This window comes from Syngnathoides biaculeatus, chromosome 11 (genome assembly GCF_019802595.1).
Source record: "Syngnathoides biaculeatus isolate LvHL_M chromosome 11, ASM1980259v1, whole genome shotgun sequence".
Taxonomy (NCBI): Eukaryota; Metazoa; Chordata; class Actinopteri; order Syngnathiformes; family Syngnathidae; genus Syngnathoides; species Syngnathoides biaculeatus.
The window spans coordinates 26,325,469-26,342,093 of NC_084650.1; the positions used below are offsets into that span (position 1 = coordinate 26,325,469).

The 16,625-nt window shown below is 41.9% G+C and overlaps 1 protein-coding gene and 1 long non-coding RNA gene across 5 annotated transcripts in view; both read right to left on the bottom strand.

Moving 5' to 3' along the window:
• The window catches only part of LOC133508465 (ras-GEF domain-containing family member 1C-like), a 28,434-nt gene extending 24,585 nt beyond the window's left edge, over positions 1–3,849 (bottom strand). The window contains exon 1 of the mRNA XM_061834554.1: positions 3,429–3,849. Within this exon, the coding sequence (XP_061690538.1) occupies positions 3,429–3,845 (417 nt within the window). The 5' untranslated portion in view covers positions 3,846–3,849. The remainder of the gene's footprint in view (positions 1–3,428) is intronic.
• Positions 3,850–4,557: 708 nt separating this feature from the next.
• LOC133508742 (uncharacterized) lies at positions 4,558–16,314 on the bottom strand. 4 transcript variants are annotated; one of them, XR_009797134.1, is made up of 4 exons: positions 15,913–16,282; positions 15,729–15,850; positions 14,355–14,468; positions 4,558–4,710 (listed from the first exon to the last, which is right to left on the bottom strand). It is a non-coding gene; the product is annotated as an uncharacterized LOC133508742 (long non-coding RNA). The 4 variants fall into 4 exon arrangements; XR_009797135.1 differs by lacking the exon at positions 4,558–4,710 and having other exon boundaries at positions 13,351–14,468; positions 15,913–16,014; positions 16,220–16,314; XR_009797133.1 differs by lacking the exon at positions 4,558–4,710 and having other exon boundaries at positions 13,351–14,468; positions 15,913–16,014; positions 16,180–16,300.
• Positions 16,315–16,625: the final 311 nt, after the last annotated feature.

Below are 16,625 nucleotides of genomic sequence, written 5' to 3' on the forward strand. Positions count from 1 at the left end.
GTTGCCCTTGATTAAACAAAGATAATCACTCTGCTTTCATTTGAGTCTCCATAAATTCTGAAATTGATTGCTGAGAGGCTTGAATCCGAGAATTTGGGCAATTTTGATTTCAATAATGGCTCTTAATATCTCCACTATCAAAAACAGTTGATTAATTTGCTGATGTATTGTTTCATTGTGAAAAAAAATGTAATTACCAAGATTTTGGTGAAAATACACCGGGGGGGGGGGGGATAGAAAGACACCACTTTTGTTTTTGCTTCTGAGACTTTTGCCTGTACAAATGAGTCCGATTTCCCTCAGATATTTGCCACAAATCTGTGTCAATGAGTACTTTGCCACCCACATTACAGGTGTGTAATACGAAAATGCAAATTAGCATGATTGTGGATGGATTGGGCTTCCCTAAATATCAAGGCTACTCTGACCAATTTTACTGAAGCAGATGGATAAAACAAAATGTTGCTCCAGTATTGTTGTGCAGCATGATAGCAAATTTTCCATATTCTACAGCCTGGTTGGTTACAGGCCGCTGACCAAATGGGGAAAATTAATGATCCAATCATCGACTTACATCTTTATAAGGCTATGTGAGAAACTCTCAAAATGTGCTGAACTACTGTTTTCATTCCAGTCTCACATTGCGCCAATTGTTTGTGCCACAACAGACAACTGGAAATGGCCATTAGCCTTAGCTAACATCAAGTTGTTCTTCTTTTAATTGCATACTTAGAGTGAACCAACAGCGCCTCTGGTTGCACACAAATCCTGCATTGCATTGCAATTTTGCCTAAAAGCTTTCAGACAGGGGTGCGCAGACGTTTTTACTCCAAGATCTACTTTTCAAGCAGCCAGCCTCTTGCGAGCTACCGACGACAGGGGGGATGAAGATGATGATGCTCCCAAACTGTTTTCAGGTTAATGTTATGTTGCCTCCTACATTTAAAATACATAATTAGCTTTTTTTGCACTGTATTGTCTGTGCTTTTATCCTGGACCAGGCTGTGCCAAGGTGGAATTTTAAAATTACACACCATCTCATCCTGCACTTTCTACGTTGGCTTCAGACCGGACCTTTCCTACTCGGAAAAGAGAAAATCTCATCCAGTTTAACCACTTTTTCTTGGATTATTCACATTCTCCAAAAGTCATTGCATCTTAAAACAACAGCATTTCTTCTTTAACTTTCTCCATTAATATCGAAAGTAAAGATAAGCGGCATGTCTAGCTCGCCTATGCTCTACGTTGCCCAGCCTATGTTGCTAACTAAGGCAGAGGTGGTGGAACCTGTCATTATAAAAGACATTGATGGGCTGCGTAAGTACTATGACACTTGTAATTATGAGTGTACGTCTTTGGGGGGGGGTGTAAGGTAAACTAGGAAAAAGGGTGGGTGGCGGCGCAGCGGTCATTGTTAGAGGAAGTTTCATGTGCTGCCTAAAAGACATCAGTGGCTTCTTTTCATTTTTTACAGTATGTGAATTGTGCCATTGGATGTAACAACCAGTCATCCCTCTCATTGAATCACATTGCAAAATGCCACAAACTGAATAGCTGTATCCTATACTTTTAATTTGCATTGGATTTTTTCTTTTTTAGCGCATGCAATGCAGAATATCTGCGAAGAGATTGCATCAGCGGTGCACAATTGCACATGCTCACAGTTTAGAGGGAACACTGGCTGACGTTTTTTTTTTTTTTTTTTTTTTTTTTTGCCACGCCGTCCCGCGATTGACCGAGACTGCCTCACGATTGATCGACACATTGAGCACCCCTGTTTTTAGATATGATTAATTAACAAACTACCCCATTGACCACTGACATCAAATAGGTTCATGAAAAGCTCTAACATTAATTTTATTTATCTGTGTGAAGACTGATCATGTTAATGATTTCTCACAACATCTATCAGCGGTCATTTAAAAAGGTGGGGAAAAGACCTATAAATATGCAACACGTATAAATATTTGCAGGTGTTGACATTTTTAAGGGCTCAATTTTACAACATTGAGCAAATCACAACACCCCTTCACTTGTGAGCTGTTCTTAGAAGTATTTTGAAGCTGTCATGAGGGTGGCTTCAGTGTCCCATCACGAAATACAGAATTACACTTGTAGAGCATACAATGATCTGTACCAGCCATGCTTAAGAATCAGCATGACAGCTACCCTACTACTCTCAACAAATTGCACAACAATATCAAATTGCAGGAAGCTGCGTGTCGACAACCTAAAGTGAATGGAACTGTAATTATGACATTATCTTCCCCCTGCGTTGAGTGTTTCACCACGTCATTGTGACTGTTGCGAAAAGGCCCATTGCAGCAGGGAACCTCACGGTGCCCCAAGACTTTTGCACAGCAGTTAATCAATGGCGGGTGAAAGCAATTCAAAAGGCACGCGGCGCCGACGAGAAGACTCTGCCTGCGTAGCTGAGCAAATGCACGATATTCACGGCGACATCGGAAGCTGGAGCAAGCCACAAATATGATACCAAGCGCAGAGAGGCTGACAGGAGCTGAGGGAGTGGGAACGACGCATGCAAGTGGCTTGACTGGTAAGATCAGCAAACCTGAGAAACTTCCTCCTCACCTAACTGGTTTGTGATAGAGCTTGTAAGCTGCCAAAGACGGATAACAACCCCTTTCTGGCTCACTTTGCCACGCTGGTACATCCTGCCTGAAGCAAATGTATTAGTGCTTCATTCTGATTTTTTATTTTATACCATCTTTTGCAATATAATGCATCTGTTCAATATGACACACAATCCGCTAACGCATTATACAGAATATTCAATACAAAATACATGTGAAACGATGTCAATGCTGTTCCTAATTGATTCTTGCTTTCTATCGCGGTCGTTGTGGTGATGCAAAACTGGACTGCATAATATCTTTGCCACAGCAAGTGAAGCAAAATATTACAACTCCCTCCACCCACATCAGAAGGCGTTCATCAAATTAAACTGTCAATCAAAACAGAGAGTATTATGGTGGAAAATCGGTGCTATCGGATGCAGCTCTCGTATTGGGTCTCATGTGCTTCTGTGCCTACTGATGGGGGCATTGAGTGCACGGGGGCGCAGGCAGCATCCATCCACTCAGCAACGGTGCCAACAAGAACGTTTCAACTCTTGAGTAGTCTGATGGTTACATTAACGATCAATGGCCACCAAGATAAATCGTGACACACAGAGGCCAATCCTGTTGCACCGTCACACGGGCAATTAAGGGAACCAAAGCGGGTGCAGGGTCGCCTCATTGGGCTAATTGACGTGCCCAAACAACATCGGCCAATTCATTCAAATTGTCACAGTCGTTTTTTTTTTAAACCTACGAAACCCACTGGCAGTGGGCGTGAGTCCATTACGATTACAGCGCTACAACAGCACGTTCATTAGGATAATATGTGATATTGTCCTTTCTTACCACTGTTACACGACGAGCCCCATTCTTGATCCGACGTGTCGCTATCCGATGACCGATGGAAACACGAGTGGACCTGCGAATGTCACCCGATATGATGGACGTCCACGCAGCAGTCCGACCGCACGCCAAACGGGCTCCGCAGCGTGCGTGGTTGATGTGCGATGAGAAAATGTTCCTCTTGTGTGGGAGAAGGGAACACGCAAGCACACACACACAAAAAATCCCGTCAAGGTGGAAAGCGCGGACCCAGAAGGCGAGCTGACGCCGTGTCCGAGAGGCTCCCCAAAGGCGTGGCGACCGTCCTGGTCGGCGGTGAGACAGCACAGCACCGCCACAGCGCAGCTGCAGAGCACACTCGTGCAAAAGCAAGCACAAGTACTCGCGCCTATCAAGGACCGACAGCATCGCACACGACATCCGGCATGCGCCTTCAAAACAAAACATCACTGGAAGTCAACTCTGAGAATTAAAAAAATAAAAGTTTTTTGTTTACTCACGTACTCTTGTATCATAATAAACACCACTAAACCTCTTGATCACGTAAATATGAGATATCAAGCTTTGGATTGTACAGGGGACGATACTGTCATCATTGATGAGTGGTTCCCAAGTCATCTATTTAAGGCAACGTCAAATTCAACTTGAAAATGATTGACTAAGTGCAAATATTTTTTCATCTATTGTGTGTTTCTTTCGGCTTGTCCCTTTCGGGGTCGCCACAGCGTGTCATCTCAGATGAACGCATATATATGTTTGGCACAATTTTTTTACGCCGGATGCCCTTCCTGACGCAACCTATGCTGGCAACCTATAGTGAAAAGCAGAACAATGTGTTGGTCTCTTTTTTTTATGGTAGAAATAGACCCGTTGCCATTCAAACTGTGCAACAAAATTAAGTCGTGGCTTTTTGTTTGATGAAACAGGCCCAGATATCACACTAAGTAAATTCATGAGCAAACTTAGACAAGGTGATAGATTATTTAATCAATTATCAATTCATCAATTAGACATTTTGTGACATTTGTGCACTGTAATATATATATATATATATATATATTATATATATATATATTTTTTTTTTTTTTTTTTCTAAAGCATTGATAGGATTGGGAGGTCTTTTTCCCCTCAAGTGGGGTTTTGAGTCTCCCGGTTGAGGTGGATGGTTTCAAGGGTTTGGATCATGAGATGTCACCGGTCTTGGTCTTCTGTGCACCTGTGACAGCTGACATTTGCTCGTGAGCCTAAATTCCCATCCAGGCAGATCCAATCTCAGTAATGGCTGCTGATACACACACACACACACACGAATGCTGTTGGCATGGCTTTGACATAAAACTTGATTGACTGCCTAACCATTTCCATCACCTAATCAGCAAAAGTAGCGGGACACAGAGCATTGCTGGGAAGCATAAGAAGTCTTTTTTTGTTTGTGCTCTCGAGGGAAAGCTTCCACAGGGATGATTTGAGTGACGCGGCGAGGGTCATCTTTCCAATGAGACCTTGACATTTAGAGACTGACTATATTTTCACTGAAATTACAGTTAATGAATATCATTAACCTCATTCAAACACAACAATGGGGGAAAGCGTCCTTCCGAAGAGGCCAGATTAATGAGTTAAGGGAGTCTGGCAACAAATGGTTTCACGCTGGCGGTTTCTTATGAAGATGGTATTAAATTGTCAAAGGGGGGGTAATTAATTTGCAAGGGAGTGTTGCACAGTGATGGACTGAGAGAGACATCAATAAGTAAATGAGAAGCAGTAGGCGGAAAGGTGGACGATTGATGAGCACATCTGCTTCACAGTTCTGAGGACCGCCAGTTCAAATCACGGCCTCGCCTGTGTGGTGTTTGCATGTTCCTCCCCATGCTTGTGTGGGTTTTCAGTGGGTACTCTGGTTTGCTTCCACATCACAAACACATGCACGGTAAGTTCATCGAAAACTCTAAAATTGCCTGGAGATGTGAGTGCGAATGGTTGTTTGTGCCCTGCGATTGGCTCCATATAAGCTCCAGCATGCCCACAACCCTTATGAGGATCAGCAGCGTAGAAAATGAATGTGCCTGTGAAAGGACAGCGCACAGACACACACACTCATGTGTTTCACGTCCCTTCCCTCCCCTCAGAAGCTGAAATCATACATCGAAGGTGTTGCTACAGGATCCGTGACAGTATTTTCACACTTACAGAGTATCAGTGCTTGTTTGCTCTCTGCCGTTTATTTCTTTTTTCGTTTTTCTTCCAGCATGTCGTTTTGCATGGGGAATGTAACACCCACAATTCCCCTTTATCAGAAGCTGTGGTGCTAGAACCCGGAGAAAAGCTATAAACAGTACAACGGACAGAACACCAGCAGAGGTTGTTTGGTGCAGAATTTCATAAAATTTCAGTGTAAAGATGTTTTTTTCAATCAATTAGTGAATCCATATTTATGTCGACTTACGACTCATAAACGTTCTTGTTTTTTTCCCTCTGCTTTTGGCCTCCCTGCCTCCATGTCATAGGTAGTTTTTCTATTGCCGCATATATTTTCTGTTTGTCAATCAACCTTGGCGCCACTGCAGACACAAACGCACCTCATAATAATGCATTCCAGTGAAAATGAGGTCAAAATTATTTGAAATTCTGATTCGATCCACTACGTGTTGGAATCACCTTTAAAATGGGCCGGAAAAAAAGAAAATAATTGAGGTTTCAGTCAAACAATGGGAATTACATTCTAAGTGAGCAAAATAGGTTGCCGATAACTTTCAATTGCTGGTGTGATCTCTGCCAAACACAGCGGGACGGACACACAAAAAATGATTGGTTAGGAGCGAGGAGAGTAAAGAAAATACATAGCAGTGATGGAAAGTTTGATGAGATTCAAGAGCTTCACTGCAAAGAGGTCTGGATGAGAGAGGAATTATGTTTCCATTTCACTTGTTTACCGCTCAAGATGCTCAAGAACCACATTTGCCATCTCAACTTGTTCATTCACTCCTCATTTTCCCCAGGCGCCCCTCTGTCTTGGCCCGCTGTTCTGCCTTTTAAAAGATAGACAGATAAACAGCTCATGTGACAAAAAGAGCTGTCTTTTGGGGTAGAAGAGGAGGAAACGGAACCTCTGCCAGCCTTGCCCGCCCCCAGAACAAAGCACTACGCGCTCAGAGGAGAGAACAGAAACCACAACAAAAATAGCGAGAATAGTCTGTTCCGTGCTAAGTGAAAGCAGGTCAAGAAAGAATGTTATGGAGTCACTGATGGGTAAGTTTAAAAAAAATACACCACCAATGTCTAGATTACAGAAACTATCAATACGATCTACAAAATATGAAATAACAATATACGTACTGCACATCACCAGGAGCAGTGATTTATCTGATAACATGACAAAAGTATAAACAATCTAAATAAATGCATCATATTCACATGAGATGCTGATTATTATGTGTAATAATAATATGGCCAGAAAACAACTGATGTATTTGGCTAGTTGTTGAACTGGGCTTTCTCCGACCGACCAATCAGAGGACAATAAAATGCTGCAATCATCAAGGGCCAGCAAGATGCCTGTCGGAGGATGAATTTGAAATGTGATTGGTTAACGAGACTGTCACATTGCTTATCTTGTTTGAATTACATCGGATGGTGCTACTAACGCTGAAGGCTCTGCGCAGATTAGATTGCCCTGGTAACACTTTGAGAGTGAAATTTCATTGGACAAAAAATATATAACATCCTAAGCATTGCGGCCTTGTGAAATGTTACAAAATAAAGATGATATGAATAAATTACAGTAATGCAAATTACACTTTGTAATCAGTTCGCTAATCAATCAGAAGTTACACTAACCCCCTTAAATCCTTCCGAATACTAACACAATTTCCGCCCTACAGAGCGCACCTGGTTATAAGCCTCACCCAGTACATTTGTAAAGGAAATACCATTTGGTACATACATACACTACAGCTGTGTAAAAGCCGCAAGTGCCCAACATTGAAACCCACGTTGGAACACGAGATATTACAAAGAAAGATGGTACACAGAGAGTTTAATGCTAACGCTAGCACCACGCTTACGCTAGCCCCGCGCTAACAGGACCGGTTAAAAAAAAAACATACTCGTAAAAATCACTGAGACACGGCAATAACACTTTAGCTAACAGGGCCGGACCGGTAAAAGTCACTTCCTCGGCACATATATTCTACCGGTCGCACTCTTACCTTTTTCGCTCGAGTGCCCTTGCGGCCGTGAGAAAAAAATGCACAAAATAGCAGCATCACCGCATAAACTGCAGGGTTAAAAGCGTGTGAAAACAGTCGTGGCTTATAGGTCAGAAAATACGGTAGTTGTACTCTCTTGTTTCCGTTTCGGCTTGTCCTGTTAGAGGTCTCCACAGCCAGAAATTACGGTAATTATTCATATCAATATAAAAAGACACGTTAAACAATTCTACCAATGATGAGATTGGGCAACAGTATGTTTTTCCATACATCCCTGCATTTCATAAACGAAAACAGGAAGCCCTGCCACCGCACATTCCATAAATAGCAGACTTTCTACGCTAAGAAAAATGCAACATTTATCTTTATAGGTTACTGCACGCTTACTCTAACTGTGTCATGACCCAAAAAATAAGTAAATAAATTTCAAGTAAGCGCCAAGAGTTGTGTTACGTTGAGCTTTGTCCCCTTTCACGTGTTGCGGCCTGTCATCAATAACCAGAGGGGAGATGAGATCTATTCAGGGACTCACACCTTATTGTCTCCAATATGCCTCACACGCTGAATTTCCAAGCAGAGGTTCTCTTAATTCTCACATTCCCTGGGGAGAGCGGGTCTGTTAGGTGCTTCATGGGCTCCGGAACAGAACTCAGCCACCATGCTGGAGCCCTGTGCCTCACCGGATTCAGGAGATTACACGAGCACACGAGTGGTGGTGAACGGCGTAACAATGTCCGACACTTTCTCACGTGTGTCATGTCTGCTTAATGTGAACAGAAATGATTTCTGAATCATAAAAGGGCACAGCAGAATTTTCACAACCACTGTCGGCAGTTTTTATCCGTCCATGCGAGCATATAAGCGTCGTGTCCCGGTGGCACTTATTAAGCAACACATCTTCCGATAGGACACAAGATTAGTCAATGACGCATGAGATTGAATCACTGAAATACAACAGAACTCCACCCTCACATGATAAAAAGAGTCATCCATTTTGAATGTGAATGAAGTGACCAAATGTGGTTTCTTGCCGGGTAAATTCGAACGGAAACTGCGCACTGAAGTTTTTCTTGGGCTCTTAAAGGGGAAATCCAGTGCTTCCATTAACAGTGTACATCATGTGACTCGCAAAAATGGCAGCGCCCCTGAACATTTGCAATTGTTGACAAAAATCTTCTCAAAACACTATTAAATAAGAGAGGATTTAACATCACATTGTCAAAATAGAGTACATATTACATGACCTATTGGATACACTGTTCATGCAAGCACTGGATTTCCCCGTTAAAAGAAATTGAGCATAAATCATGGTATGATTAGTTTGTGCAAGTCCAAGAATTTAAATTGTAATATTAATGGTGTTGAACATGGAATTATGGGAATTGAAAGTGGCTCTTTTTGAGAACCAGTTCTCAGAATTTGACTTCTCAGAATTGTTTGTTGTCTTGCCTGACAATACCACATATCTGTTCCTCTTGTTGGTCACAAAAGAGTGACGACTTCAAACAAGTGTACGGTATTTTCGTTTTGAGCTTTTCAAATATGGCATCAAGATAGGAAGCCTGTAACATTTGGCGATGTTGGAGTGGAAAACACTTGCAAAGCTTTAATTTCATCAAAGCAGTCAATATGCAGACAGAAACATTTTTGTACTGTCAAATGAAAAAGTATTTCATACATCGTTTTTATTATTCCATTCCCTCACCCGATAAGAAAGGAGATATGAGAACGGAATTGAAATAACTACAACTCTAATGACTTTACATCCTTAGTAATGACTTAAAACTCACAAAAAAAATCAAAATAAAAACAACCAATTCATGATTATACCGTTGGTTAATAAATCCCACCATATTATAGCAAAACCCCCTCATCCCAGGGGATATAATCGCTGGAGCAGGATGACATCACAGCAATCTAATTGGATGCTAATTAAGGATTAAGGATTTTGCAGTGATGCCATAACATAATCACCAAAGTATATTATTGGCTTTCTGTTGACATGTTATCAATATTATAGACATCTAAAGAAGTTGCTCCAGGCTTGCTCTGACAATGACAGAGCCACTATTCTGCTTATAAGATATGATGTATAAAACTTTTAATGGCTCATTTCTGAAGTGATTGTAAAAGAAAAGTGGGGTGACAGGTCCTCCGATACATCTTTCTCGACACGTCATCTCAAAATATGTCATTCTTTCAATCAATGCTTATATTCTTACCGAGCTGCTTTTCGTTTTCTCACTTGCCAACCATTCAGGCTGTTGCAGGCAACGCGATTGGCCGGCCTCTGCTGGATAATACACCCCCTGCCCATGCCCCCCCGTTGCCAAGGTGACAGATGGGTTTTCTTAGCCGAAACACTGTTTGTGTAAATCCTTGTCACCCTTAGATTGATGATTGAGTAGGAGAAGGAGAGCGACAGGCGCTAAAGCTTGGACCCGGTGTGATATTTCCTATGACAAATGGTGTGCCCATGAAAACCATGTACGTTAAATGCGCACATTTATGTTTCTAAGTGTGACACGCTGTCACGCAGTACTCGCAACACTACTTACTCTCTACCTGGAGGACCTAAAGAGCATGCTGGTGCCTTTGTAGCATGATTGTGATACACTGTCATTCGCCTGTAGGACATTTTAGTGCCTACCACATTTTCATGCTAGTTTCAAGTAATCTCTTTTTTTTTTTACATAAACCGGTAAGCACCATAAGGCTGGATGATGACAAAAACAAAATCCTCTATATGTTAAACGATAATGACAACAGTGCCCTATCATAACTGATTCTGATATTAAACTTGTGATGAACATAATGTCTAATTGTGTGCTAGTCTTTCTAATTTTATACCTATTAGATGCTGCCCCGGTGGATCAGGTGGTAAAGCGTTGGCCTCACAGTTCTGAAGACCCGGGTTCGATCCCAGCCCCACCTGTGTGAAGTTTGCATGTTCTCCCCGTGCCTACGTGGGTTTTCTCTGGGCACTCTGGTTTCCTCCCAGATCCCAAAAAGACGCAACATTAATTGGACACTCTAAATTGCCCCTAGCTGTGATTGAGAGTGTGGCTCTTTGTCTCGATGTGCCCTGCAATTGGCTGGCAACCAGTTCAGGGTGTACCCTGCCTCCTCCCCGTTGACAGCTGGGATAGGCTCCAGCACTCCCCGTGACCCTCGTGAGGATAAGCGGCAAAGAAAATGGATGGATGGATGGATAGATGCTGCCCTATTTGGTACTCCTCATGTCCCATCTTCACAGGGTGCAGCACTGACTTCCCAGGATATTGATAAAATACAACTCCCATCTTCATTTTCTCATATTGTTTTTATGCTGTAGTTGTTTACAGTTATTATTGTCTTGTTCTCCATTTTCTGTGTGTTTGTGCCCTTCACAGCTTTTTCTGTCTAACTGAATCTCCACTAGACATTTGTATCCATACAAATAACAGAGGAAGTATATTGACGTCTTCCCTGTTGCACAGTAAAACTGTTAAATAAAATACAAATACACCATACTGTATGAGCTAACCAAATAGGACAGGTAAAAAAACTGTTATAATGACCAATGATCATTTTTTGGTAAGGCTCTTTACTAGAATTTCACCAGAGAATGATAACCTTGACCTTCCTTTAAAACTGCACTATGCGTTCCATAAACTTGTAGTATTCGTACATTATGCACGACATGTATCTGAGATCCAGCCAAAACATTCTGCATGTCAAACAAAACTAAAAACAAAAACTACATCAACAATATACTAACAATAAATATTGTTCTAACTCTGAGTTATGTAATCCTTTGAGAAGTTGACAAAGAAAAGCCGAGCGATACGCAAAGTCTATTTTCCAAGTACATACTTTCCAATGAGTTCCATCTCAATAGAGGGTGAAGCGATGAGCCAAAATCAGTTTTATTTGCGCCTGAATTGCATTTCACTCCGTCGTGTTCTGTCTTGTCACCGAGCATCAGCTCTCACAGTTGATTGTTGAACACTGACAGTGCCCTAAGCCCAACCGGGCCAGAGGCATGTAGACGGATGACATCATCCATTGTGCATGCCGCCAACCCAGTCAAGCTCCTGTGCACTAATGAAGAGCCCCGTCCGGACGTGATTAGCTTGAGCCCGTGACATCATGGTTCAGCCATCCTCCCCACAGAGGCACTGACATCGTCCTGGCTGAGTCACTTATTAGAATCGCTAATGTCTAATAATCTGTCTGCTCTTGGCTCGTAATGGTTGCGAGGGCAAGCGTGCTCCCGAAAGAGAGATTGCTTATCGCTCCGAAACAGATGTGAGGTGTGATGAGCATGACTCAAAGCCGCGCTGTCGGGATGCTGCTACTGTCGAACTCATATGTGCTCCGCTGAAATTTCTCTCCAGCTTTCTGTAACACCGCTATTAAAGTCGATAGGACCACAGTGACGCGACGGCGGTATCAGCTCCGCGGAGGCCCGTGTAAACATTTGGGACAAGATGGCAGCCTGTATAACATCCAGTTGGATGCCTTTGCGATGTGTTCATCATGACTCACATGCAGGTAGGTGTTTTTCCACCCTACACTTTCATTGCATTTTAACCCTACATTGGAAGAATGCATTTTTTGTCTCAAAATGAACATCCATCCATCCATTTTATTAGCTGCTTCTGCTCAAAAGGGTCATGGGAGTGCTGGAGCCTATTCTCAGCTATCATTGGGCAGGAGACAGGGTACAGCCTGAACTGGTTGCCAGCCAATCGCAGGGCACATAGAGAGACAAACAGCCACACTCGCAATCACATCTAGGGGCAATTTAGAGGCTCCAATTAACGTTGATGTTTTTGGAATGTGGGAGTAAACCGGAGTGCCTGGAGAAAAACCACGCAGGAACGGGGAGAAAATGAAAACTCCACACAGGGAGGGCTGGGATTGAACCTGTGACCTCAGAACTGTGAGGCCAACACTTTCCAGCTGCTCCACTGTGACGCCCTAAATGAACAACGAGCCATTATAAAATGTTCATTCCCGCCCCCATAAAGTGTCCCAGTTGCAAAATTCTAATAAAAGCACTGATTTCTACAACACGTAATATTATGAGCGCATATCAGATAGCGCGCATGAATTCCCCCGCACGTCACTGTAATCAGCAGTCTAATTGGATGTGCTGCAGTATCAGTTTTAATTGAATCTATATACTGCAGTCCAGCACAATGGCTGAGTAGTTAGCCCAATTGCTCCACAGCCAAGAAGTCCCATCTTGCAATCTCCTGCGCGAAGTGATCAATCGATCATAGATCTTAGTCTCCTTGTGACAAAGCACTGTACCATAAAAAAAGGGGGAGTTCTTTTTAAAACGTATAATGATTGTTTTGTCTCCTATGTTCTTGTGCTCATGCCTTGATATCGTTGAACCTCTTTTCTGTTTCATCTCACCTATGATAGTTTATCAATACTTCAGGACAAAAGCCAAGTACAGTATTGATTGAGATGAAGATTTTCTTCTCCCTTGACTTCAAATCATTTTCTAAACGGGGCTCTTCTGCATCATTAAATTGTCAAGATTTTTGTGGACCCCATCATTTGTCGTACTTTGTATTATACCGTAGAGTAGTACCTCAACTTTGGAGTGACCCGATGGTGGGCGCCAAGTGCACAACAAGCAGCAGATAGTAAATGGTTCTTTAAAAATATAAGACACGGGCTTGCTTCAAGCTGTTTATTGCCACTTCCAGTTGAGGTTTACTGTTAAACCAAACAAACATAAAGATCATTTCCCTTTGTGTATTTATTTTTAGAGCATTTCCATTTTCAAATGATATTTCTTGCACTGTACGCTGTTTAAATTGTACTTTTATTTTTTCCTCTTTTTAATGTTTATAAGCCGTTGTTTTCTTTGTTTTTAAATGCTTCTAATCATGTAAAGGGCATTGAGTTTGTGTATGAAATGCACTATTTAAACAAAGTAGCCTTACCAACATTTTCCAAGCCCAGGGATATGCAGCTGTCCATGTAAAAAACACTACGGATATACTAATTCTTGATTTCTAATAGTTTTGATCAATTCCTTTTTTTTTGTCCCAGCAATATTATTAATAAATGAATATTTACTGAAAAATGTTACAGAAGCTTAAGTAGACAGACAAAAACAATACTCATAGGTTTAAATTTTGTCTGCAAAAAACAACCAATATTACTGCAGGTTACTGAGTATACCTTCTTTGTATGTATTTTCTGATATGTTAATAGCCCTTGGGGGTCAAGGCATGCGCATCCAAGAAGAAGGACAATGCCATCGGGTATTGAAGCATGTAATTGTGATACACAAAAAGTCCAATTCATTACATTATATTTCATTTTGCTATTACTGTATGTTTTTATTAAGTTCGGCAATTTTCTTTTTAAAATACTAAATTGGATTCATGGCATTTCCGTTCATTTCAAAGCCGAACGATGATTTGAGATACACATTTTAAATCATGGGTGTGGTGTTGGAACATATTAAATGGGTAAGTCAAGGTAACACTGTACAGCCAAAGTCAATAGTCCACCTTCAGAAAAGCTTGTGAACATTTTTTGAAATAATGTGTCACTATATGGGATTTAAACACGTTTTTCCTGCACCTGAAGCAGAAAATTGTCTCTTTGTCAAACATGGTTGGTAAGATGTACCTTTACAGGGTGGAGAGAAAATGGAGGCCCCCCTCCCAACATGACAGGTACCTTTGAGGGAAATTTGTGCTCTAACCTTTCTTCCTGCCCCCTTGCCTCCCGTCCTTTCCGTAATTTAACAAGAGGCGACTCTCCGCTCCTGCGCTTCCCGTTCGCCGGGGCTCTCGGCTCTCCCATCCTGACAGGCTCTCTGTGGACACACACACATACACACAATTGCGGCATCAGGGCAATCCGAGAATAATGGAGTGTGACATCACCTCGTCGGACATAAGCCGCAAAGTGCACACACAAACACTCCAGTCAAGAATGCAATCAGAGTCAGTGGAGCCTATCGACTTCCTGGGGTTACCTCACCCCGCGGATGTCTTACACAAGGCCACCAACTCCGGAGCCCCGGAGGGCCACACAACCCCACGCTCGGTTTCGGTTACGAAAGCTCATTACGTGTGAAGCTGACATTGAAAGTGGTTTTGGAAATGGGTTAACAATCATTAAAAAGTGATTGCCGCCTCCAAGTCGTTTCATCCATTTGGAGAAGTTCATAGCATGCAGCCGAACATACCAATCAATGGATGGATGAAATATCGATCGATTGCGATATTTATTGGAAGAGAAATCAATAAATTATTTACAGAGTCTTAGATTACCAATAAAGGGGAGGTTAAGATTTTTCATCGTCACTGTCAATGTGATGAAAGTCTAATCTAATCGTCTGCGATATTTTTCAGCACATTAAGTACGGTGGACTGCAACTGTTTTCCTGCCACAGAGCAGACATATTTTAACAGACCGGGCTAGAAAAAAAATATTAAAAATACATCTCACCATAAACTAATAATAATACACCATAGACTGAATGTAGTTGCTGTAATTAGCAGGAGCTAAATTTAATCAAAAGTATCTCACTTTTGGTCAAATACGCACAGATCTTTGCCAACTGTGGACCTGTGAAGCCCTTCGAGACCCTTTTGTAATTCAGGCCTATACAAATCAACTCGACGTTACTAGATACACGGCTTACTGTGAGAGGGGTCCATTTGCAATGGATGGATGGGTGGGTGATAGCTTATTGATGGATGGCTTTTGTGTGGGCACCAAGACAGATTGACAGATGAGTGCAGTACTGCTTTAAGTGGGGAACATCTGCAGAGGGCTTTGAGTGGGTGTAGAATCGCTGAAGAACCATACATTATGCAAAAGAGTTCGAGGACTTTGTGAATACTGATATGACTCGGAGACAGTGCTGCATGCGTTATTCTGTGTGTGTGTGTGTGTGTGTGTGTGTGTGAGGGAGAACTGTGCATGTACGCATACATGTGTGCGTTAACCAGACCAACACACCCAAAAAAATATTGTTGCCTAGGCGACTGTTTACTTTTTAATGTGCCGACAAGACAAATGTCAGCATTAATTTGAAAGGTAACTTTAGCCTGAAGATTCACCTTACCTGCATTTGGCTAACATCCAGACCAGGGTTTATGTTACAGATGCAGCAGCCAATCAAGTGACTTACTGAAGTCCTGATGTAAATGCAATTTTCTATTTCCCTCTTCTCTGTCGACTAAAAATCTAGAAATAAAACAATGTGTCTGATCACAATGACCAATGAAGCATCTCATCAGATTGCTTACTGTAGATGTCATCTTTACTGCTGTAATGTAACATTCGTCCTCGATGAATTTCCTTGGAAAGTTGGCTCAGTAACAGCATCTCTAAGCATTCCCATGTAATTTCTGAGGGGACAAACATTGGAAGAGTGAAAACCAGTAAGAGGCAAAATAATAACGGGGAGGAGCGATGAAAGAAGAAAGGTCACTGGTGTGATAATTAACTCCAGAGTTGCCCTTATCTTAGCAATTATTGACAAGCTGCCCCATCCTAATGGCAAGGATGCACACCAGATAGAGGCACAAAGAAGCTTCACATGGCTCTTCCAACCTGCAGTCAGCCTACTTCAAATAGAGCTCTCTTGATAGCCGTAGGTCCGCCGTGATTGAAACCAGGTGAATTGTTGCCAGGTGTGCGTATTTCTCATGTGTGGACACCAATAGGCCGCTGGTTTTCACATTCCAAATTTAAATAGACCGTGTTGCAATATTGCAGATGTAACAGCCAATCAAAAATATACAAGCTTTCACCAAAAAAAAAAAAAAGTTTGCAGTTGTATGCATAAATGTGTTTTACAATAATACTCAACAAATGTAATAATTTCACATGTACATACCTGTGGCTAGAAAGCAAAGCGTGGAGAGTCTCTATCAACGAAATAGACGGGTGCAGTCAGTGAACTTGGGGAATCGATCATTCCCTCTCAAAACATCATCACTCTCCTTTGTCATTTCCT